Raw genomic sequence first — 24,771 nt, forward strand, 5'->3', positions numbered from 1 at the left:
CACCTTGTCTCAATTTCTTATCTGTTTAACTATTAAATGAAAGCATGCTTCTGAAAAGACGCCTTCAGGCAGATTGTGGGTAAGTTTATTAGTATTACACAATGCATGGGAGCCTGTGCAACACTGATACGCTTCCCCGCAAATAAGCCTTGAAGGAGTCTTTTCAGATGCAGTGTTTTGATGAAATAGTGCCTGGTCAATAAAGAACTGATCAGAGAACACTCATAATGACATGAAACAGGAAATAAATGATCTCTTAGGAACACATTAGAAAACAAAATGAATGTGAAATAGTTTGTATGTATTTGAAGAGATCTGTTCAGAAAGAAAGAACAAAGCAAGCAAGGGGAGCAATGCAATTGCCCCCCCATGTTACTAATCCCCCTCAATTCTCAGAGTTGAGTAAAGCACAGGGATTTAAATACACTGCTGATGCATAATAATTCTCAATATTCCTCCTTGTCAATTTAAAACCAAGCTAAGCACTGGAAACCCACTGTGACAAAAGGACTGAGCTTTCCGTTGAAAGCCTGTCTGAACTGCTCGGTCCTCTGCTCTCTCCCTCTTTCTCACCGATTATCTCAGTATCCCTGAACAGATCTTCAGACAAATGCAAACAATTTTAATGAGCACATGAGGCAAGGGAACCCCCAGATTCTAGTGCTCTCAATGACTAAATGACCTGACCAAGTTTCAGCCCAACTGGACAAGCAGTTCTCTGACTAAGTGTCAAACAGACAAGAATACCTGGGTGTGATGTTTATTCTCCAGTTTACCTCCATGTAAAAGTGTGACACTTGGACAAGCACCACTATCAAATGATCCTGAGGGTATGTATTGATACAAGCTGTAAAACACAGACGTGCAATGAGCTGTGCTTCTGGTCTTGTATAACACAAACCATATAATTTATCACATTTCATTGCTACATACCAAGTAACTATTACTACAAAGAGTAACTACCCAAACACTGCAGATACAGCCTGAAATGCCAGACTATATATATTAAAAAAAAAAAAAAAAAAAAAAAAATCACTGCATACTTGTGACATGATTATCAGGGAGATGCAGCCCAGCAGCAAGGTAGTTAATGTGGAGATGGAACATGGCAGAAGTCAAATAGATACTCTTTCCTCCCATGCAGTATTAATCACATCAGACCACTCTGTGCAAAATGCAATTAACTGTCTCCCTCATTTCCACATATTCATAACTGCGATTAATAGCTCCGCTACCCTTCCTGAATAGCTATCGACAGGTGTAGCCTGCTCTAAGCCATCCTGCACTTTAGTCTTTATGAAAAGTGAAAATAACAGAACAGGAATACTAACCTGAGTGAGCAACCTCATTTATACATGCAGGGTAATATTGCACTCCTGTGAACAGCAGTCAGAGTGGTCCGTCATATGACAAGTTAACCATGACTTAACAGAATACAGATGAATGTTTGAGATTCTCCAGAAAAACAAAACCCACAAATACAGACCAATACATTTTATATAGCCCCAGTATTGCTAGACCAAGCAACATTAATACCAAGTGCCATCACAATAGGTTCTCTAGATAGAAGTGACAGACAAATATGCAAATGCACTCCCCTTCACCTTTGCAAATCAGTCCCAATACCAAATAACATTGTGACAATGACATAAGTGGTTAGAGGTATGTAGCATATTTATGGGAACAAGGGAAGCAGGACTCAACTCTGAAGTGGGACATTGGTTCATGTAAAACATGCACTGACTTGTTTTGTGTTAATGTTGCAAGTGTTAGGAAGCCTAGACTAGTAGTGAATAGTCACAATTGCTAGGCTAATTAAATACTTTGACATTACAAGTCAACATAAGATGGTTCAAGCTTAAGGACATCTTCCTGTCCCATGGGGCTCAAGGATCACCTTTTAATTACAAGTGAGGCTTTACGAGAACATGTCAAAAGGAATTACAAGCAGTGCCTGACTAACAGCACTCCAAGCCAAAATAAAGCAGTGACTTAGCATAGGTCTCTTAATGGTGAAAGAGGGCATGGTCTTCAACAGTGGCACTTGAGTTGACACATTGTCTAACAATCAACTCAGCTCGTGAGCTGTTCCATGCCAGTGGACACTCAGATTAAATTATTGTGAAGAGGAAATAAGTACAGGGAGAGTACTCATGCCAATATTAAAAACTACATTGTTCATTCAAGAGCCATTAACTACACAGAACTATGTAGTGCTGTTATTTGCATGTAATGCAAGACAAAATACCTTCAATACAGTATTTCCAGAGCACTCACAGGGGGTGTAAATTAAATAGCTTGAACAGCACCTTTAAGCTATTAAGAGAAGACACACCACAGCATTTGGTCTCACTCGAACTTTATTGTGCATTGTTTTTCCTATCCGATTGTTACACTGAGGATGGACCGATTGGAAGGGTTTCTCAAAGGGGGTGTAGTTTAAGTGATGTCACAGAAGGGGCAGGAGTTCTATTCCTTTGAAGCCATGTAGACCATGAGGTCCAAAACTCTGTTGCTGTAGCCAAACTCGTTGTCATACCTGCAAAGAGAGGAGGACAGGTCACAGCACTGCACACAGCCAGGGTGTGATCGCGTCGCATTTCAAAGCACTAGTTAGGTCAAAGGAGCATTCACTGATCATGCTCAGCTGTAAGTCTGGTTCCAAGTTACTTATCCACCAGTTTGCAGATACATGTACAGTTGACACCTAGCATCAGACAGGCTCAGAAACTTAAAAAAAAAAAAGCCATCATTGGCAGTGAAATGGGTCGATTTACTGCAGCTGGTGCTGGAACTATCAAGAACATAATACCAGGGATATTCTTCTCCAGCAGGGAAATTGGGACATGGACTTAAAGATACCTTGGTCAGCACACTTGAGGGGGTGCCAATACATGCAAGGAAGCCTTGCCAGTAGGACACTCACCATGTGACCAGCTTGACAAAGTGGTCATTCAGAGCAATGCCAGCCCCAGCATCGAAGATTGAGGAGCGTGCGTCTCCATTGAAGTCAGATGACACCACCTGAGGAAACGGAGTTACAGCACACACATTTAAAGGTCATACAAAAACCAAGCGGTTACTAGAAGGCAGCACAAAAAACACTGAAAATCCAGTGTTACACACTGGGCTCCTTTGGAAGATTTAATACCTTTCCATCCGATTAGCATCAGATCAATATAGCAGACTACACATCCTTGTCATAGGAACTGCTTAACCCCTTGTGGTCCTATGTTGGACCTGGTCCAACAAATTTCCTTTCTGGTCAACAATCACTGGTCCCTAGCCATTATTCTCTCCCCCACCCACACCCCTTGGAGGGGAGGGGGGAGCTTTCAATAGCTGAGAAGCCAGGAAAAAATAAAAAGGAAGCTGATCCGAGCAATATGCAGTGCCTCTACCATAGACGAGATAGCTGCTTCTGCATCCAGTACACGAGAAGATAACTCAATCTGCCAAGCTTTCAGATGTTAGTAATAAAAGTTACTGATAGCACTGAGGGAGTTTGGCAATAGTGATCATGAGGATTTCAGTATGATCAACTAAGATGATATAGCGAACAATGGTTGGGGCATGGCTGGAGTTAAGTGTCATTGTTGATATGCAGGGTCTCACCTGTGCATGCAAAATAGCTTGCATGAATATAAAGTTAGATGTGATGCAGACAGGAGCTGAATAAAGGGACCTCAAGGGTTAATCTCACACCCTTTGAATGAGGCTGCTGCACCCAGGAATAGGCTGGCTATTGGTTACCAATCAGGGAGTCAGTTTGAAAATCTTACATTAATCCAATAGAGAATGATAGTGGACTCCATGCACTGCAGGATTAAATGGTACAAGCTTTAAATACAGCCCCTCCTTTCCTGCATGGACCAGCACATAAGACACCAACCTGGTCTTCTGTGTATCCCAGAATTCCCTTCATGGGTCCTTCAGCTGCTGCCTTGACAACCTTCTTGATGTCTTCATACTTAGCCTAGCAGGGAAACAAAACCATCAGTAACAATGTCAAAGCATTAGGTAGTAGTTCTGGACATCCTGCAACATCACTACAAGTGTGAGCTTCCCAATACCCTGCCTGAAAAAGAAAAAAAAAAAAAAAAAAAGGGGGACATGTCACTGACTCAGTAACTTGCCATAACGTCTCCTCAATGGAGAGGTACCAGAGACTAAAGACTATTCAAAAGAAAACTAATGCATTATGCTGGAAGTAGAAGTCTATGTTTTCCCAGTGTAGCACTTACTGGTTTCTCGAGACGGCAGGTCAGATCCACAACGGAGACGTTGGGAGTGGGAACACGGAAAGCCATTCCAGTTAGCTTGCTGTAGACAGAGACAGACAAGACTTGAGCCATTTTCTGCTGTACTAACCAGCAGACAAAGAGACTCGTTAAATTGGTACACTTCTGGTAACAAATGACTGTTAGTGTATGGGGAGTTGAGTGATGGGTGTGCTATTGACCCACTGAGCTCAGGGATAGTGCCCTGGTACTGTGCTGGCAACAACCCGTTGCTTATTGTTATTGGGGGGGGGGGGGGGGGGGGGGGTAGTATTTCTGGTACAGCCCATCAGTGGGTAGATGTGGGGTGCCAATGCCATGAGTATTACTGACCCATTGAGCTCAGGGATGACCTTGGACACAGCCTTGGCAGCGCCAGTGCTGGCTGGAATGATGTTCTGGTGTGCACCTCTGCCATCTCTCCACAGCTTACCAGAGGGGCCATCCACAGTCTTCTGAGTAGCTGTGTAGGCATGGACTGTGGTCTAGGACAGACAGACAGACAATGTCAAAACAAGGCAGAACCAGGAGGCAGGCAAAGCAATATCCAATTACACACCAATGAGACAACCACTCTGTCCCATTGCAGCTGGTGCCTCTCCAGAATTCCTACACGACTGCTCCGTCAAAACAGACTACAGGATGAGCCATGCTTACCATGAGACCCTCAATGATGGTGAAGTTGTCATTGATCACTTTAGCCAGGGGAGCCAGACAGTTAGTGGTGCAAGAGGCATTGCTGAAACCAGGGAGAGGAGTTCAATAAAAGACTGAAGGATTCAAAGAATCCATTTATAACAGACATCAATTTGCAATAGGGTTTGACAGTGATCTATGAAATGCAAAGAATTTCTTTTTGGGAAAAAAGCCACCAATTAAGATAATGGTAAAGGCACTGCCTGTGAAATATCTACATACTGAATCTTAAGTCTTTGGTTCTGGCAACAGTGGATTAATGTCCTACTCTCTGGGTTCTTACCTGACAATCTGGAGTGACTTTTCATACTTCTCATGATTGACACCAACCACAAACATGGGGGCGTCAGCACTGGGGGCAGAGATGATGACACGTTTAGCCCCGCCCTTCAGGTGAAGCTGAGGATTCCAGGATACAAGACAGTCAGTCTCTGACTACTGCACTTGGAGGACAAGAGTTTACAACCTGGATGTAGCCATTCAGACCAGTGCTAGTCTGGGTCTTTAACTGTCAAGCAAGGTCTTTAAGGATCCCAATGACTGAACTTGAGGCTGGCAAGTTCTGAATATACTGGATTTTTAAAGCATTCAAACATTAAACTTAAAAAGGGAGTCAATGAACAGTATGCACATAGCATGGTGTGGGACCCCATCCGAAGCAGCTGCATTGGTTTTGCTAGTGTCTGCATGGAACTGGGATGAATACTTACAGAAGCCTTCTCCATGGTGGTGAACACACCAGTGGATTCCACTACATAGTCTGCTCCAGCACTGCTCCATTTGATGTTGGCTGGGTCACGCCTAAAACAAAACGTACACTACATGAGCACACCGGCACTTCATATAACCATTTGAAAAACACAGATTGGCTGGTTAATTACTTGAATGTTGAGCAAATGCCAGGCTTGGTAAACGTGGTTATCAACTCCTATTGTAAATCAAATCAATAAAAAATTGGGGGGGAGAATGCAAGAAGTTGCCTATTCAAGAATGGCAAATCACATGGTTTAAAATGCATTGTGTGGACAGCTTGTAGAATAAATCTTTGAAGGTCTTACTGGACCAGGAAACTACCAAGTCCCAAATATAAGTAGTCTATTGACTTGCATTTTACCCCCCCCCCCCCCCCCCAAAACCACCATTTCAGTTAAAGTACTTTACACCTAAGTGTTCCTTGTATCTGAAATGGTGCTTGTTGGTTTGTGTACTCACTCCTGGAAGACTGTCACTGCTTTCCCATTGATAACCAGCTTGCCACCCTCAGCCTTCACATCACCCTTGAAGGGGCCGTGAGTAGAGTCATACTTGAACATGTAGACCTGGGAGACAAGCGGCAGAGTCAGATAGCAGCTGCATAAAGCCACGCTCAAACTTCACAATAGAAAGTCAACAACCCTACTACAGTCAATATAGAACGTTTTCTTGATCTTAAACATTGGTTTGTCTGCCTCAGTTATTTGATCAATGAAACCACAAGAACTTAGATCTGTTCTACTTGGTTAAGCACAATATAAAATAAAATTGCAAGCTTTAGAAAACTTGTTCAGGTTACAGCAACAGTTTAAATGTAGGTCATATCAAATGCTTGTGCTCTAGCCAAACAGCTGGTGGAAACATTGTCCTGGTTACAGTAATCAGCCAATTTGGTTTCTGGGCGACTGCCACCTCATGCAACACAAGTGTAACTGCCAGTCAGTCTGGCTCACCATGTAGTCCAGGTTGATGAAGGGGTCATTGATGGCCACGACCTCCACCTTCCCAGAAAGCACTGCGGCACGGGTCACAAGACGGCCGATACGTCCAAATCTGAAACAGAAGACCCAGTTAGATGATTCGACACCAAGCTAGACTGGAACAGCCTGAGCAGTTAATACCAGCTTCAGTCAGTCTGCCAATACCAGGCATTAGATTGCATTATCCAATAGCATCTGAACTGTAAGAAACCCCATTTAAACTTGAACAGAGAAACTGATTTGTGCACAAGCAAATGCTTACAGCTACATGGCAAGGGTTGTGAGATCATCCAAATAAGAAAGTGTTTCCCCTATGAATGTTTAAAGACATTGTCTTCTGATGCCACAACATTAGGATTGAGTGTTTATGGAAACTTGAATATCGATAGGCAGGTTAAACCATAACATGATGCATGACAATTAAGTTTGCTCCACCAGGTGGCAGTTTATGCCATGAAATCCGAGACCCAGCTCAGCATTAGTGCTACCTCTCCCGCTGTGAAATAGAATACACCAAACATTGTCCGCCTTTACATACTAAACCAGTAGAACAATTTACAACAATTTGCGTAGATCGTTAACCCGACACATGCAGCCCTGTTAAACACCCACCAAGTAAACAAACATTAATATTGCAACAAAGAACCTTTGATCCACTGAGTGACGCATGAACTAGTCTGTGAAAGTGAACAGTAGTCTGCATTTTATTTAACAGGGTGCACTGCCCTTTACAATTCATATTTAAGACCATTTACCAATAGCAGAATCCCCATCACTTTAATGCATGTACTTTTACTCATGATAAACTGGAGAAGCTAGCCTAGTTTGTTCAAAAAGTTTGCCAAGGTTATGTGAAAAGGTCAGTCTACAGTCCTTTAGCTTTAGAAAGATCACCTTGCTAAATTAAACTGCTGGAATGCAGCCACTGTAATACTATCTTCACCAGTGAGAAATTTAAATATTTCAAGTGGTTCTGTAGGACACTGGAGCAGACTAACTTTCAAAAGGGGGTGTACAGTGCTGTTACAGTGGACAGGATGCTGGTAAAGGGGAAAAGGAGACTTGTGCAATATGAATAATTCATTCGTGTGAGGCAGTGTTAAAAACATCCTGTATTAATGGATGGACAATTTTAAAGCAATATGGAAGAGAAGCTTTAAACATTTGCAACATCCCCAAAAATGACCCAATGTGATCAGAAAGAGGCAGCACCTAGAGTGATTTTTGCTTACACAATTACAGCCTTTACTTAAAATAGAACACTACAATTAGTGCTGCATTATAGTAAAACCGAGTTGGCACCACCCCAAACAAAGGACAGACAGGCTCCTCTGTAGTAGAAGGGACAGGCATTCGTTTCAGACCTCACTGATGGATTGGTTTCCTTGGGATCGTGTTGAATCATTTAGGACCTTTGCTACAGGAACCAATGAATCATTAAGCAGTATTTATCCAGCAAGCATTGATGAGCACTTCAGAAGAGCCTCTACTCAGCTCAGACTTGCAGGAGAAGTTCAAGCTCTCACCAATACAGAGTCCAATTTCAGCTGATTGGACCCAAACCTATTTATCCCCCCCCCCCCCCCCCCCCCCAGTAGTGTCTGGTCTTTAAATATCCTATGTGACCTTCTGCTTACAAATTCATAACCCCAGCCCAGGCTAATACTAGACTTGATTTACAAAGCAGAGAAAGGTCAAAGACTAAAATGCAGACAGTTAAACCTCGCCAACACATTCAGCATTAATTTTACAGAACTGTTCTGCTCAGACCTCAGGAGGTAATGATCCAAGCAGCAGGGAGAGCTAGACAGGAAGGACTAAACTGAATACTGGACTTGAGGTTCTAATGGAGACATGGAAAGAACACAAAAGCAATATATTACTGCAATACAGAACTGAAGACAGACTTATGGGACACTATCAAAGTAGTATTACAGAGGAACAGCAGTTTGGTGTACAATATGATTCTAGAAAGAAAAAAGGAGAGAACTCTGCTTCAAAGTACAGGCTGCTTTAGTACTATAGGCTTAAGCCCACCCACATCTGCAGACCAGTAAACTAATTTAATGCTCCAGAGCTCAGTTCATAGGTCACTATAAGGGTAAAGTACAGTAAATGCCATTTGGCAAAGTGAATTTCTAGACAGCCTTGCACCTTTGGAATCAGTCCCATAGAGGACTGGGCTCACTGTGCTGGTCTAATTTTAGCCATGACCTTACAGAAGAATTTCACATAGTTCCTTAACTGTCAGACAGGCTGAAGATGCAACACTAGAAGGCTTCAATCATCAGCTTCCCCCTCACCATCTTGTGAATCTGGCCATTTGTCAAGTAATGGTGTGTTAAATTCACCAGGATTTACTCAAACTTATTCACCTGTGTATCCCCGCTGAAGCAGCAGAATCACCAGGGTTGCAACTCGGTGAACTACAGCAAAACTAAACTGGCCACTCCCACCGTGGAAGTTTGTCTTGTACAGAGATATTTTTATCAATGTAATTGTAGATTCAGAGACACCAAATCTTTTGAAAATGGGTATGGAGTTGTGATTTATTAGAGCTATTATATTAAATGCACATGTGCCTACTTATCCAGAGTAGCAGACTGAGCTGGTGACAATGATATGTGAGCAAGAAGTGTTTTCTTTATCATGAATTTTGTCCATATACTTCAAATGTTAAAGTTGCAAAAATTGGGCAAACTATACTTTAAAAAAAGTCTACCCATTAATATTTATACAGGTTGCAGGCTAGCTGCTTCCTACATTTTAAATTTAACTCTTCCAATTAGTCTGTTAAAAGATAATCTTCGTTCCAATAAGCTTTCAGCTCGCACAGGTCAACCACAGCCTTGCATGCCACGGAAGCAAACTTCCCATCAGCTCTGTTGAGTCACCAAACTGCCGAATTCCCCGCAGCTATGTCACGGATGTAAAACGCATTTAAAAATAGCCACAAGAGACAACAAAAAAAACAATTAGTCTCTCTATATTACTTGACTATTTGAAGTTAGGTGAAGGCAGGAACTCTGAGTAGAGCTGGAACACATGCATATCTATTGGGAGCTATGACTCAAACCCAGCATGTAGTGGGAGTTGGCTACTGACATGCAGACTAGCACGTCTGCCTACAGGATGTGGTGAAGGTGGGTGCGGGGAAGGAGGAGGAGCATGCAGTCAAATTGCCAGGGAAAGGGAACAGGCAGTCAAACTATTGCCAAGCTCTTAAGCAACTTTACACACAACCCGCGGGAAGCATTGAGGAACTAACGGGGACTACACACAATTCATACAAATCTTAAGTCTAAAAGAAAAGCGCAAACAGCTTGAATGAAAATACACTGGTCTGCCAAAAAGGCATGCGCGCATATATGCCCACACGCGCTGCATCACGTCAAGTTAAGACAGTCGGCATGGAACGGGTGGAAGTCCCGAACATGCTCAAACCTAGACAGGTTATCCGAGCTCTTGCACAAGATGAGATGCGACTTTCAAACGATAGTCCAGGGGCTAGTTTCACCAAGCACTTGGGTGAGAAGCCTCTTAACTTCCATAAAAAAACCCACCTTCATCCTTCAGTTATAGACCAAGTAGATTTCCAAACTACAGTTGCATTGTAATTGTTTTTTGAAACTGTTAAAATAAAGCTAGCTAGAAGCGTTACCCTGCTTACCCGTTAATTCCAATCTTCACCATGTTGTCACCGAAAATTTAGCAAGTCCTCGTCTGTAAAAAAAAAAAAAAAAAGTTACTCGAATCCTTCCACCCATAGTTTAGACTCAAATTAGCTGACCACAAACAATTAAACGAAACAAATACTATAACGTTATTCAAACATCCAACGACCTTTCTCCTTTTAACTTCAGACCTCTAATGGTAGAAAGTAACTACTGTCTCGCATTTTCACAAATCTTCATTTAAATCAATAGTGAGCCAGAGGATTCAGGGTGTAAATTGATACTTCGTTATTTTTTTTTTATTTAATTACTTTTAACATACATTTGCGACTAGCGATTGTGAGTTCTGTAAATGACCGGTCCCCACCGTTTGATATTTTTTGAATTTTAAAATTCTCAGAGAGGCATATCGTTACCAGAGCAATAACCTTTCAAAAGACGTCACAATAGAACTCCCACCCCCGCCAGACACGCGGCTTGATTGAATTAGGAGTAAATTCAGTTAAATGCAGAAATCCTACACGAGGAAATATTACTGACCTCATTAGACTACCCACTTTAATTACATAGCAAAGCACTGTACGCCAACATTAATGATGTTAAACCAAACCAGCTATTTTATTTAGTAAATTACGCATTTAATTTTTTATAAAACATGTTTTTAAAACTACATGACGTGAAAGTGTGTCTGGCTGTTGCCTTCACATAATGGAAGGAGGAAAAATGTCTAATCTTGAGCACTGTAGCATAAATTGCTCAGCGATGACTCGCTCTGTTGCAACGTATAACTACATATTGACAGTGGGAAGGAAGGTCGGATTGTGACACGACGATTATGCAAGTCTAACAAATAAAAAAAAGATAACGGCTAGCTTGTAAAATGAACCGAATACTTTCTTCAATACAAATAACCTTTTTCTGGCCAAGAGGCAATTTCGCGAGGATCCCTTACAAGTTCAACGTCAAAGGCTACCCGCACGCATTCTTCTTGCAGTCTACAAATGCAAACAGGTGGCAAGTACCGTTACTCTGAATTAATCTCCAGGAATGTTAAATAAACAAATAATCAGTCATTAATAAGGTGATAGTTTATCAAACGCAGTCGACACACCAACTTAAATTACAAACTTTAATAACAGTAATATTAACTGATGCTTTGTTATCCGGTAAAACAAAAAGGCCGTATTTTCAATAAAAAGAAAACAGTTCTTAATTATTTATGTTACGCTCCTGATCAATTTTGACGGCGGAAATAGCGTATCACTAGTTTATTTAATCCCACCTCACACCATCCAGAACATGTCTACTTACAGAAGAGTACGATTTCTCACTTCCTTATTCAAACCTTCAAGTAAGCCCTTCATTTTAAACTCATCTTGCAACTCAAGTTATTCGTCGATTCTTAACTTAGTCAGCATTCTCTTACTTAAACTAACATGGCAGAATTTGTAGGCAAGTTGAAATTAACACACACAGTTTCATAGTAATAAATTAGTCTTTTTCGTGGTACAAAAAAGGAGTTAAAACTTCGCGCACTTTTTCAAACACTGTATTTAAAACTATTGCACCTTTTTTTTTTTTTTTTTTTTTTTTCCTTTTACGGTTTAATTTCCCCATTGCCGCTTACCTGTGTGAGACTCAAAACCCAGCTCTGTGCAGCAAGCAGTGTGGAAAGTCAGAGCGGCGCCGCTCTGGTTATATAACGAGTGCCACGCCCCTTTTCCTTCCTGATATGCGCAACACCAAGGAGGAAATGTCAAGGTCACTCAGGACGTGTGCAGTATGTCTCTGAAAAGACGCGCACATTCTTTATTTTTCTTTCTTTCTTTCTTTCTTTCTTTCTTTCTTTCTTTCTTTCTTTCTTTCTTTCTTTCTTTCTTTCTTTCTTTCTTTCTTTCTTATTAAATATCACGGCGTCCCTCCAACTCTTCTCCTGTTATTTTTCAACGTGCGGCTTGGTGTGTGTGCTGCTCACTACTCACAACCTCATTATTGATCGGCATTATTACAATAATAAGAATTAATTCATCAATATTTCAAACAGATAAAACAACCAACACATCTGCAACACAGTGAGGGGAACCTGTGGTAATGTTACACGTTCTAATAGGAGATGAGAGAGTGGAGTTTAAAGATGGTTAGCTGTCCTTTAAAGGGGGCCCTGTGATACAGCTGGCACTCCTCTAAAATCTCAAAAGAAAGCGTCCACTGTTGGAGTGCCAGTCTGTGCAGAAGCAGCTGCTTGCCTTAGTGCACTGAGCTTTGAGAGCGCACTGTTACAGTGCCAGCTCATTGCTGGAGGAACAGACGGATGACAAAATCCTTTTTAAGAACTAAATATGCCTTAATATAGCTAATAAGAAAGAAAGAAAGAACCTGCTAAAATAATGACCCACCCCACGTTTTGTTAATTCATTCGTGAGAGATACATTAAGAAATGATATTTCGTTTTCCCCTAGTGACTAGCAGATGAAGGGGGAATTTGACATCTGCACCGGTAACTCATACTAGGAGATTGCACGGGGGCTGCATGCGCTTCTTCTTGTGACTCATTCGCGAAAGCATTTGTTTTAGTGCTTTCTGATAAAGTCGAGTGCATAAAGACTAAATTGTGAAAGAATGTAGTAAAATAACAGCAGACCAGAGGGACGATGCGTGCTGGGACAATGATATTCCATTCACGGTCCTGGAGGGCAGCCCCACTCCAGGTTTAACAGCTAAATATAGACAATAAATACTTCGAACAGGGTTGGGACAAAGACCAGGCGTGGAAGAGACAGGTTTGGCCACTGTGCGAAAATACAAAGCAATTGAAATCACATATCTCTCTCCAAACGGCTTCTTGTTTTATATGCACAGCTCTATCTATAGTGTCATGTGAACGAGGAGACGGTGTGTCTGCGGGCTGCACTGTTCGTATAATCCTATCTCTCTCAGGGCGCTTCTCTCACTCACGTCTCTACAATTTTACACTAAAAAATTCCACTTCCGAGTTAATGCTCGCAACGTGATGGAGGATATCTGCTTTCTAGCTCCGCCCGGTCTTACTCCCTCAGCCACTCATTGGCCTACTCGAAATTCTAGTGGGCTGTCATTGGTGGGCTGCTGTCAGGCAAGCTGTTTCTATAGCGGCTGGGATGTTGAAAGATATTTAAAGGCACAGTTTTTTTAATTTTTTTTATTTATTTTTTTAAAATTGTTTCAACTGTAGAACTCGCGCACTCTTTGCTTTGTCAAGCTCGTCATACAACTCTCAACTTGATTAGCGGGAGCCACCCAACACTTAGAAACAGATTATAAATCATTGCATCTAAATGACAAGCAGACGAAAAGCTGACATTAACGCGCTTCATCTGTTTGTATAGAACCATTTAACGTCATTGACGTGAACTCTAAACTCTCAGCGACATTGTAAGTTTATAGGTTCCAATAGGGAAAGGACTTTTGATGCATATAAGTGTTCAGTTACATTTAATCGAGTTGTGTCTATATCTCACTCACTCATTGCTCTTTCTGTCTGTCTGTCTGTCTGTCTCGGCCGGTCTGTCTGTCTGCCTATCTATATATCTATCTATCCTAAGAGTTTAATATCAGAAGCATCAGTATTCTGTTCATGGCCCCCAGCAGTCCTCTATAAATCAAGACAGGGCTAGATGGGGGAGGTGAGAGAGTGAAGTGGGCGAGGGAGAGAAGCTGGGGTCGTGGTCTTTCAGTAAAGGTCAGACTGCATGGAAAAACCTTTAGCTTGAACTTGGAATTGACACTGAGACACACACACGTTCGCACTCACTCACTCACTCACACACACACACACACACACACACACACACACACACACACACACACACACATTTATTTTTATTTACTATTTCTAACTCCAGTTAGAGAAAACTCCACCCGGTGAAAGTTGACAACAAACTAAATATTTTGTGGGAACATTTTCTCAAATTTTGTCTGCACATTGATAGTAATACCTGCCTACACACACGCTCGCACACACTTGCCCAAGTAATCACGCACACATGTTTGTTTAAAGTGTTTATGAGGACTTTGCATTGACTCTCACTATATTTTTATTTAATGTTTGTTTAAAGTGTTTATGAGGACTTTGCATTGACTCTCACTATATTTTTATTTACTATTCCCAACTCCAGTCAAACACAACTCCACATGGTGTGAAACAAAATATTTGGGCACTTTTAGTTTGTTTTAATAAACAATAATGACTCTAATATCTGTTTAAACAGTACAAGGATTTGGCCTGTGTCTTCATGAGGTAGGTTTTATCAGGCTTTCTTTCCTTATGGAAACTTTCTTGACCCAGCAAGACACACACACACATACATACACACACACACACACACACAAACACATATACATACATACACAGCTACTCAACCCATCGCACTGTCAACAAAACTGAGCTTTGAATGTGTGCATTTCTCTCTGTCTGTCTGTCTGTCTGCTTGTGTGTATTCAGGGATACCAAGATATTTAGAAAGAAAGAAAGAAAGAAAGAAAGAAAGAAAGAAAGAAAGAAAGAAAGAAAGAAAGAAAGAAAGAAAGAAAGACAGCAGTGGGGTAAAACAGGGGAGCAACAACACAATATCCTCCTCACAACCTGCAGGTGCTGCTGTACCCCCAGGAACTGACAGTGCTCTGGCGGGTGTTTCATTTTTTTTGTCCATTTCGTACAATAGACTCTCAATATTGACTCTGCCAGCAGTTGCCAAGCGACGGGGCAGAATTGAATTCTCCGAATACCTTCAATTGAATTCTGAAGGAGGGAACCTGCCCTAGCGAGCCCAGTCCTGAGCTCCTGCCAGCTTCCACACAGAGAGAGAGAGATCTTCAGAACCGATCAGCACAGTCTGGAGAACACGAGGGGAGCGCACACATACACTGGCCAACAAATTAAAGCACGGGCGTCAAATGAGGAACTCCACGTGCAACTGCATGTGGTCAGGTGACCACACAAGCCACATGAGAGTCGTGAGTGCAAATGGTCAGCAGCAAGCACTAGAGAGCAGAAGGATCTCAGTGGCTTTACGAGGGTTACTAACTATTCCATATTGAATTGACAGGAATTCAACCTTGCTTGTGTCAGGGCAGACTCCCTGCGTATGTACATTTTGTATATATTTGTATCGTGTGTATTTATAGTTTATATTTGTGTATTATAAGAAGTTACAGCCCAGCCGGACCCTAGTATCCTAGATCTCACAAGCATTCAAAACATTTAAACCACAGCAGGATGGAGACAGATTGCATTTGTTTTTTAGGTTTTTTGTGCACTGGACTTTATCAGAACGATAAAATAAAAGCAGGCCCCATTGACAGTCCAGTTTGTCTGTTTATACAGCAATGGCTTGTTATTGGTACTGTTTACTGCATCCTTCCTCGTCATATGAAACGTGTTCAGTGGCTGACTCTAATCAAGTTAAGAGTGTACTTTCTCTTTGTATGACAGACCCTGACACAGCAAAGAGGGTGTGAGAATGAAACACACTCTCAAATTGACTGTATGGAGCCACCAGACACTTAGAAACATATCTTAGAGCATTTGTAATGTGAATCCATGCAGTGTGTGTGGCTTCCAACAAGGAGACCAGCCAGCCATGGCAGAATGCAGCTGGACTGGGGAGTGTGTCTTGATTGCAGGGAGCTTTGAAACAGCCTGGGAGAATGCAGTCAAGACATAGGGGTCATTGATTCAGCTTGGCCATACATAAGGAGCAGCTGGGAGACAGTGAGCACCTCAGCTAATGATTTAGAAAATTTGATTTTTACCATGGTTTGCCTTGCTTTGCCATGTATGGCTTTACAATGCTTCCATATCCTTTAGCACACTTTTACTAAGGTTTATTGCAATTTGCTTTGTTTTTAATTATGGGGAACTTTTCTGAGGGAAAGATCATTATATATTTATATGTGGTAATCAAAGGAAACTAGAGTCACGGTATATAAGAGTAAGAGAAGCAGGTGGAGAGGAGAGTCAGATCTCTCCCTTGTGGATAACACTTCAAACTACAGAAAGATGAACAGATTTAAAAAATGTAACAATAATACTGTTTTAACTGCCAGGGATGAAATCCTAATTACATATGTGTGTTTGTTTTCCATGTACAGTATTGTCTCCTCAAATCAGTACAGAAAGTACTGATTTGAGGAGAAACCTGAAAATGGGGTGAGGTAATCAGTGGAGTACCACAGGGGTCAATATTAGGTCCTCTGCTATTCCTAATCTACATTAATACATGTACAATGCATTAGTAAGAACTCATCTTGAATACTGTGTTCAGTTCTGTCACCTCGCTACAAAAAGGATATTGCTGCTCTAGCAAGAGTGCAAAGAAGACCGACCAGAATTATTCCAGGTATAAAAGGCATGTCATATGCGGACAGGCTAAAAGAATTGAAACAAAGAAGACTACACAGCAATCTGATTCAAGCATTCAGAATTCTAAAAGGTATTGGCAGTGTTGACCCAAGGGACTTTTTCAACCTGAAAAAAGAACCAATGATCACTAATGGAAATTAGACAGAAAATAGGAGGCAGGAAAATTGTGGGAGTCTGGAACCAACTCCCCAGTAATGTTGTTGTCCTTCAAGAAGCTGCTTGATGAGATTCTGGGATCAATAAGATACTAACAACCAAACGAGCAAAATGGATTTGTAACTGCCTTAAATCCTTGATAAATTATCACGGAAAATGCAGGTGGGTCAGAGCGCTCTCTTGTGCATACCATTTAAAACTACATCCATCTCAAAAACACCAGACGAGTAAAACCTGGTTATATAACTAACTGGGACAGGCGGGGATAATCAGATTGTTCAGTTAATTAATTCATGACTGACATTGTTTATACGGCTTTCCCAATGAAGGAATGTGACAAAGTGCCAGCCCATGTGTGTATTTTCCGCATATGTTGCGTGTGGTGTGTTAGATGTTGGTGTATAGGCATTGGTACACGGGATATAAACGGGTCTGTGTTTCACGTGTGTTTAAAAATGTATAATTGTATTTAGGCACGGGATTGTACATCACTTCACGTGCAAGTAGTTAATATGTGAGCACGAGGTTGCACATAATTAATTCACGCACTGGGATTCAAGTGAATAATTAATTGAAATTGAATCCCAGCACAACAGTATATATAAATGCACGTTTTACTCACTAAGGGTTGTGTGTGTGTGTGTGTGTGTGTGTGTGTGTGTGTGTGTGTGTGTGTGTGTGTGTGTGTGTGTGTGTGTGTGTGTGTGTGTGTGTGTGTGTGTGTGTGTGTGTGTGTGTGTGTGGTGTGTGTGTGTGTGTGTTTGTGTTTGTGTTTGTGTTTTTTTTTGTAACCCACGGGCACCAGCACGATACTTTTTTGTTTAAAACTCACCGTTTGTTAAGTATTAGTCCGTTTGTCCATGTCCTGTATCTTCTGTTTGTTTAAACCTTTTATTTGCAATAAACCGGCGCAACCAAGCGTCTTCATCATTTAGGTAGGAGTCTGTCTGTCCTTTTAGTTACTGTATCTCTGATACAGATTCATTTACCAGATTGTCAGACAACTGGTAGCATCACAGATAAAACAAGCATGGATCAGATTTCCGCACGTACCCCGATATCACCCTATATTTACACCAGTGAAATGAACATTTTATAAGGAATGTTTATATAAATACAAACTGAAAACAAAACATACAGTCCAGCATTGTGATTAAAGATTATTCCATGAAGATGGAAAGACTGTACTTCTTTTATTTAACAATATTACAAAACAAAATCAAGACAGGACAGAATATTATCATACAGACACTAAACTCTATAAATGAATGAAACAATATGTTAAATATAAGTATTATTATTTAATTTAAATTAATTTTATTTTTCAGTACAAATTAAAAAAAAAAAAACTTTCTATGACTTAATCTTGAGATCTCCCCGGCTAACTAGTTTTGAGTTTTGAGAGTGCGTTCAAAACTAAAAGAGACTCCTGTCTAATATCTAGTACGAATCAAATCAAATGTATTATTATTATTATTTAAATTGAAAAATAAAATCATAAATCATTATTTTATCTCTCTGGATCACAATCTCCTGCCATTATTGTCCCAGCATGCTAGTCACTGGCTCCATCTTATAGGGCTGCTTGTAATCATCTCTATTTCCTCAGCCAGTGCCTAGCAGCCCAGCCCACTGATCGAGCCAATCCGGTCGAGCCTGAGTCCAAAGCAGCCCCTGGCCCAGCCCTTTTTTAGCCTGCCCACTGGTTCCCATTTCTTATTGGCTAGAGACCCCCTGAAGTGGATCCAGGCCTTCTTATTGGTTGTGAGGGGCTCCGTCCACGTCTGCTGCTCTTTGACTCCGACCCTTGAACTCTCACTGACCCTTGAACTGTCACTCTCTATGTGCTCTCCCAACATGTCCTCGGAAAGGTCGTCAGAGGTCAAGCGTTCACTGTATTTCTCTATGAGGAGGGACAGGAGCTGAGGAGTCAAGAGGTCAAGATCAGAGATAAACAGTTGTACTACAGAAGTCTGCATTAACACTGCAGAGCTGTATAGAGGTCTATAGGAAAAAGAACTCCACTCACACTGAAGAGCTGTATAAAGGTATATAAGCTGTAAACTAGTCTGATATACTAAGAGTTTGTACTATCCAGGCTGGACTACTTTAATTCTCTCCTTCCTGGTCTTCCTACCTCGGCTATTCTGCTTCTCGTCTTGTTTTCTGCTAACCTCGCACGGCCCCTGTGCTTCGCATCCTCCACTGGCTCCCTATCTCTGCTCACGTTCAATTCAAGGCCCTTGTTCCTGCCTTCCGCTCTCTTCACCGCACTGTCCCCTCCTACCTCCAATGCCTCGAGTCTCCCTACACTTTTCTCCCTACAGTACCTCCACTCTCCATCCTCCCATACCTGCTCCTTCTCTTCCCTAGCCCCTCTGTAGTGGGAGAACTTCAGGACGGCTCCATCTCTCACTGCCTTCCGCTGCCTCCTCAAGACCCCCCTGTTTAGACTACGCTTGTAGATCTCTTAATTTATCCCTCCTACTGTGCACTGGACTTGCCTGACCTCAGCACCACATTGCTGGATCCTCAGCTAATGTATTATCCTTACTCAGCAAAGTGTAATATGTCTTTATAGATGTAACTTGCTGTGATCCTTACTTGTTGCATCCTAGTCCATATTGTACTTTAATTGTATATTGTTAAATATTGTTTTTGCCCTGTAACACCTTTAAGTCACCTTGGATAAAGGTGTCTACCAAATGTAATAATAATAATAATAATAATAATAATATTTAGTTTTATAATAACTAATAATTATTGTATTCCTCTCCTGCATGGTCGTGCTTACCTTGTGCCATCTCTATATTTGCTGTCCCCATGGTAAGCTCCTCCTTCCGATCCTTCAAGCTGTCACAGGAAATTGTTGTTCATGCTCTGTCCTGGAGTATTCTCGGTGAGGTCTGTACTCACCCCGGTTCTGCCTCAGTGCTTCCGGTCTATCCTGCCTATATCCTTGTAGTTATGTCTTGTGGGAGAACACTGCTCCATCTAGTCACTGCCACTGTCTCCCTACCCTCCTCAAGGACTTCAAGGCCCTGTTTAGGGCTATGCTACGCTTGTAGGTCTCTCTAATGTGTCCCTGTACTGCAGTTCTCTGTCACTGTTTTGCCGACGTCCATTGTTCCTGCTTGCACATACACCCTCAGGTATGTCCTATACTCGATTATCAGGCAAAGGTGTAAGTCTTTAGCTGTAAACTGTCTCCATACCTGTGAGTTCTGTTCCACGACATCGTACTTCCTCCATTTGTGACTTAACCCCATTTACATAGTAGAGCCTTGCCCTGTACACACCGTGGATAAGGTGTCTACCAATTCCTATAATAATCATACTAATCCGGCCCTCTCTCCTCCATAATCCCTCTCTTCTAATCCATAATACTATATGCCCTCCTGCCCCTCTCCCTCCCCCCCCTGCCCACTCTCCCTCCCACCTATACCTGTCATTTCCTCTCCTTTTTCTCCCTCCACCCTGTTCCTCCTGTCCTGCTGTGATCCTTACTTGTTGCATCCTAGTCCATATTGTACTTTAATTGTATATTGTTAAATATTGTTTTTGCCCTGTAACACCTTTAAGTCACCTTGGATAATAATAATAATAATAATAATAATAATAATAATAATAATAATAATAATAATAATAATAATAATAGCTATACCTGTACATTTCTATTCCTTTTTCAGTTACAGACACACTTTATTATTTAGTTTTTTCAGATGCTCACAAGAGACACAAAGACACACAGAGGCACGCACACACACACACACACATACACAATAAAATGCACACAGATACACCAAGACAGACACACACACAGAGTTTGTTACCTGCAGTTCGCACCACACACACACACACACACACACACAATAAAATGCACACAGATACACCAAGACAGACACACACACATAGTTTGTTACCTGCAGTTCGGGTCCACTCAGCGCTCTACAGTGAATTTGAGCGAGGGGCGAAAACAGCAGGAAAGAGAGGTAGAGAGCCCTCCAACTGGACTGCTCCATCACCGCAAAAAAGAATGAATAAACTGAATGAGAAAACTAAAAAAGAAAAAGATGTTGAGATAATTAAAAAAAAAAAAAACAAACAGAAAAGGATCCAAAAAAGGAAGGAATGAGAACCGCCCTCCAAAAAATAATAAATAAAAAAAAAATTCAAAAGGTGCACCAAGTCCTTTGACTATGATCTGCTGTGTGTGTCTGTATCTCTCTCTCTGTGTCTGTGGAGCTGAGACCCTGTTTTATGCAAGTCTCCCTGTGATGTCACCGCTCATCTACCACTTCATTAACCCCTGATAATTTTGTACTATGCATATAGTTCCATCTGTTTTCATAATCACTTATTCCTTTTTAGAGGGTCACAGTGAGCTGGAGCCTAACCCAGCAGACACAGGGTGGAAGACAGGACTACACCCTGGATGAGATGCCAGTCCACCAGTCAATCAACCTGAACAACATGTCTTTGGACTGTGGGAGGAAATTGGAGTACCTGGAGAAAACTCATGTGAGCACATACAGACCACATAGGCCGGATTAGAACCTAGGACCCTAGTGCTGTGAGGCAGAAGTGCTAAGCACCGCACCACACCACCGTGCCAGTTTGCCATGTTATTTTTTAATATAATTGACTCCTACCTCTGCTTTACAATGTAACAGCCTTGATAAGCACTCCCATAAATAGGTTGAGTGATAATTTCACTTGTGTTAATAAGAGGCAAGGAAACTAACAGACCGACAGACAGACAGGCAGATGGACAGCGCCCCACAATCTGTTCAGTTGGACACTACAATTAGAAATCTGCTCAGTGCCTGAGAGCTTACGTCATCCTCTAGTGTTAAGCCTTCTGCACACTTTGATTTATAAGAAATTAAGAGAGAGAGAAGAATGGCTGTCCAGTTTGTTTGCATTCCCCCGGAGGGAGCTCATTTTTCAGCTGTAAGGACACAGCCTGCTTGTCTTGTAAACTTGCTACAGTTTTGTGTTGCATTGTTTCATGTCGCCTCGTCCTCCCCTGGTTGCTAAAGACCCCTAGACCTCCTGCATCAAACCATTCATTTAGAAGAATAACAATCGATCAAATAAGTGAGCTCATGTTTACATTTTGTTTTTGTAAGGAAACTCAAAGGTTCTGTTGCCCTTGGATCCAGAACACATTTCGCAGCTGTTACATCCTGGCACTGGGCCCAAAGAGAGTTGAAAGTTCACAGGGTTAATAATCACAGATTTAAAATCAATTTTCTTACCTCTTATTATTAGAATTAGAAACACTGTGGTCTTACTACCTGCTGCACAGGGAGAGTGAATCTACAGCAGGTTGAATGGGCATCACCAGAGTCAAAGACAATGAAAACGAATAAGTTTAGAAAACAAAACAATCGAGAGGAGAATGAGAAGTTAACAAGATCGAAGAAAATGTGCTTTTAAGCCTCGGCTAAAAAAAAAAAAAAAAAAAAAAAAAAATCTTTGTAATACAATTTCATGAACTCAGCACAGGAATGCTATAATGTGCTAGTTTTAACTGACATCCTGAGTTCAGAAGAATCTACTTCATTTTTTGTTAGGGGAGTTAGGGAGGGGCGGGGGGTAATTCAAGTCTATGGGTGCGCCCTGAATGAAACGACAGGCTGTCCCCCTACCCTCCCCTCCCTCCCTTCCCTCCCCTCCCCTCCCCTCAGCAGATTCGTCTCTTCGTTCCTTGAAATATAATTTTTTTTTTTTGTGGAAATATTAGCCTTCACAGATCTATGCGTTACTACGGACTTCTTGCTGCTGTCTTGCAATATAGACTAGGGGATTGTCTCAAGCTGTGCTGAAATCATCAAACTTGACTAACACAAGTGCAGTGAAGTATATAGAGTATACTGCATAGAGAGGTGCTCCACACAGCTTATTACAACCTATTCCATTACCTCTTATTAGCTTTCTTAACATGATCACTGCCTCCTTTTAAAGGAGTGCTAAGTGTGGCTTCTTTAAAATGCATTATATTAGCTCTTATTAGCACCAGGACAAGCTTCTTTAAAACCCATTCCTTACTGATATAAATGAAACTCTGGGAGAATGCAGTAAAGTGATACAGACACCAAGAAGGGCATTGCTGTAGGGTAGGACTGGACAGGATTGTGAGACACAGGAATGGACTGCATTGAATCTGAAGGGGGGGGGGGGGGGGGAGACAGCTATTGTCCATTTCAAACTTCTCTTCTGTTAGAATCATCTCCTCTTGAAATAGATGCACATGATTCAACCCTTTCATGCATGGTGACCTCACAATGGGACTGATACAAATCTCTCTCCTAGTCTTTATATCTATGGGGACATATGGAAGATGCAAAAGGATGATAGCATCGTATGAGAATGCAATTTTTTTCTCCAAATAAAGCAATGAGAGAAAAAAAGAAAAACAATGCAAATAAAAAATATATTTATTGTGTCAGAAATGCTGAAAGGGTTAATGAGCAAGGGAGCCATCCCAGAAGTGTTCTGCATTCAGAACCTATCAAAGCACAACATGTGGGTGGGCTGTTTGTTCTTCATTTTACCCCCAATATTGTCTGTAACAGTAACAGACTGCACAGACAATGTAGAATATCTTTTGGGATTCACTGGTGGTCAGTGGAGAATATTTCGGGGTGTCACTTACCTTCCTGAGAGAGATATCAGAGACTTATTCTTTCAGTGTGAGATTGTGAGTGTGACAGTGCGAGCGTGAGAGCATAAACGTGCAAGTGAGTCTGAGAGTGTGATTCTGAGAGTGTGAGATTGCAAGTGAGTGTGAGAGTGCAAGTGAGTCTGAGTGTGAGAGCATGAGAGTGTGAGAGTGCAAGTGAGTGTGAGAGCATGAGAGTGCAAGTGAGTGTGAGAGTGTGAGTGTGAGAGTGAGTGTATGAGAGTGAGTGTGTGAGAATGTGAGTATGAGAGAGTGAGTGTGACAGCTTGCGTAAGTGTGAAAGTGTGACAGCGTAAGTGCATGAGAGTAAGTGTGACAGTGAGTGTGAGACTGCGAGTGAGTTTGAGAGTTCAAGTGTGAAAGCAAGTATGAGTGTGAGAGCATCAGAGAGAGTGAGAGCTACTGTCTGTCTGCTCCTTCACAAACACACAGCTCCCATATGAAAATCTTAGCCAGCAAGGAAAGGAAATTTCAAACTATTACTACCATTTACTGAGCACTGGTGAGGGTATAAAATCACAGGGAAACCGCCAAGAAACTATATAACATAGACAAACACTTCAGCTAGTGTCTTCATATCAATGTTATTTTGTCTAATTGACTTTCCTATAAGTTTGACCTACACATTCTGGTACATTGTTTTGTGTTATCTAACATCCTAGTCTAGTTTTACAGCAACTAGCTTAATTTGACTTAGTTTCTTATAAAATAAGTTCCATTTCAGATCTTCCCAGTAAAATGATTTTTAATGGACCAGTTTAACCAGCATGATGTTGTTGTGACAGATGCTGTGAAATCCCCTCTCCTGTCCTCGATATAGGGAGTTCACGACCACAAAGTCAGAAAATCTGAATAAAATTAATGTTTCTTTTGAAGTGTATTATACCACAGCTACAGAAACTGCCTCACCTCACCCGTGCTTCAATTTGATATTTACAGCACGGCAAGTCTGTTTCTACATAGAATTCATTTAACATTATATACATTTCATCTCTCCTGTTTAATGTGTGGTTGCTGTTTCTGCCCCTCTCTAATATGTAACCGAGACACAATTATGCATCCTACATGCTAGTTTTTCTTTTGTTTTTTAAATCATACCCTCGATTGCAGTTCTTTATCCAGGTCTTATCTGCACACAGCAGGT

The 24,771-nt window shown here is 41.4% G+C and overlaps 2 protein-coding genes across 2 annotated transcripts; both read right to left on the reverse strand.

Annotated features, from left to right (window-relative positions):
* Positions 1-2,342: 2,342 nt before the first annotated feature.
* LOC121325545 (glyceraldehyde-3-phosphate dehydrogenase) lies at positions 2,343-12,092 on the reverse strand. Its single transcript, XM_041268204.1, has 12 exons — positions 12,011-12,092; positions 10,380-10,432; positions 6,683-6,782; positions 6,189-6,295; positions 5,687-5,777; positions 5,260-5,375; positions 4,938-5,019; positions 4,614-4,765; positions 4,245-4,323; positions 3,893-3,976; positions 2,927-3,024; positions 2,343-2,539 (listed from the first exon to the last, which is right to left on the reverse strand). Exons 2-12 carry the CDS (start codon positions 10,400-10,402, stop codon positions 2,470-2,472), a joined length of 1,002 nt encoding a protein of 333 aa, XP_041124138.1. The 5' UTR covers positions 10,403-10,432; positions 12,011-12,092; the 3' UTR covers positions 2,343-2,469.
* A 6,226-nt stretch (positions 12,093-18,318) lies between these two features.
* On the reverse strand, positions 18,319-21,000 carry LOC121325189 (C-type natriuretic peptide 1-like). The gene is made up of 2 exons (XM_041267522.1): positions 20,863-21,000; positions 18,319-18,861 (listed from the first exon to the last, which is right to left on the reverse strand). The coding sequence occupies exons 1-2, from the start codon at positions 20,959-20,961 to the stop codon at positions 18,556-18,558; spliced, it is 405 nt and encodes a 134-aa protein (XP_041123456.1). The 5' UTR covers positions 20,962-21,000; the 3' UTR covers positions 18,319-18,555.
* Between the last annotated feature and the right edge of the window lie 3,771 nt (positions 21,001-24,771).

The sequence above is a fragment of the Polyodon spathula genome, chromosome 13 (assembly GCF_017654505.1).
Source record: "Polyodon spathula isolate WHYD16114869_AA chromosome 13, ASM1765450v1, whole genome shotgun sequence".
NCBI classification, from domain to species: Eukaryota; Metazoa; Chordata; class Actinopteri; order Acipenseriformes; family Polyodontidae; genus Polyodon; species Polyodon spathula.

Bases quoted from the DNA above. Each gene is read 5' to 3' on its own strand.
- LOC121325545 (XM_041268204.1), bottom strand. From the start codon at position 10,402: ATGGTGAAGATTGGAATTAACGG. The intron at 6,783-10,379 runs GTAAGCAGGGTA...CTTCTGTTTCAG, and splicing joins GTGAAGATTGGAATTAACGG to ATTTGGACGTATCGGCCGTC. The intron at 5,376-5,686 runs GTAAGTATTCAT...TGGAATCCTCAG, and splicing joins CCACCATGGAGAAGGCTTCT to CTTCACCTGAAGGGCGGGGC.
- LOC121325189 (XM_041267522.1), bottom strand. From the start codon at position 20,961: ATGGAGCAGTCCAGTTGGAGGGCTCTCTACCTCTCTTTCCTGCTGTTT. The intron at 18,862-20,862 runs GTAACAAACTAT...TTGACTCCTCAG, and splicing joins TGAGTGGACCCGAACTGCAG to CTCCTGTCCCTCCTCATAGA.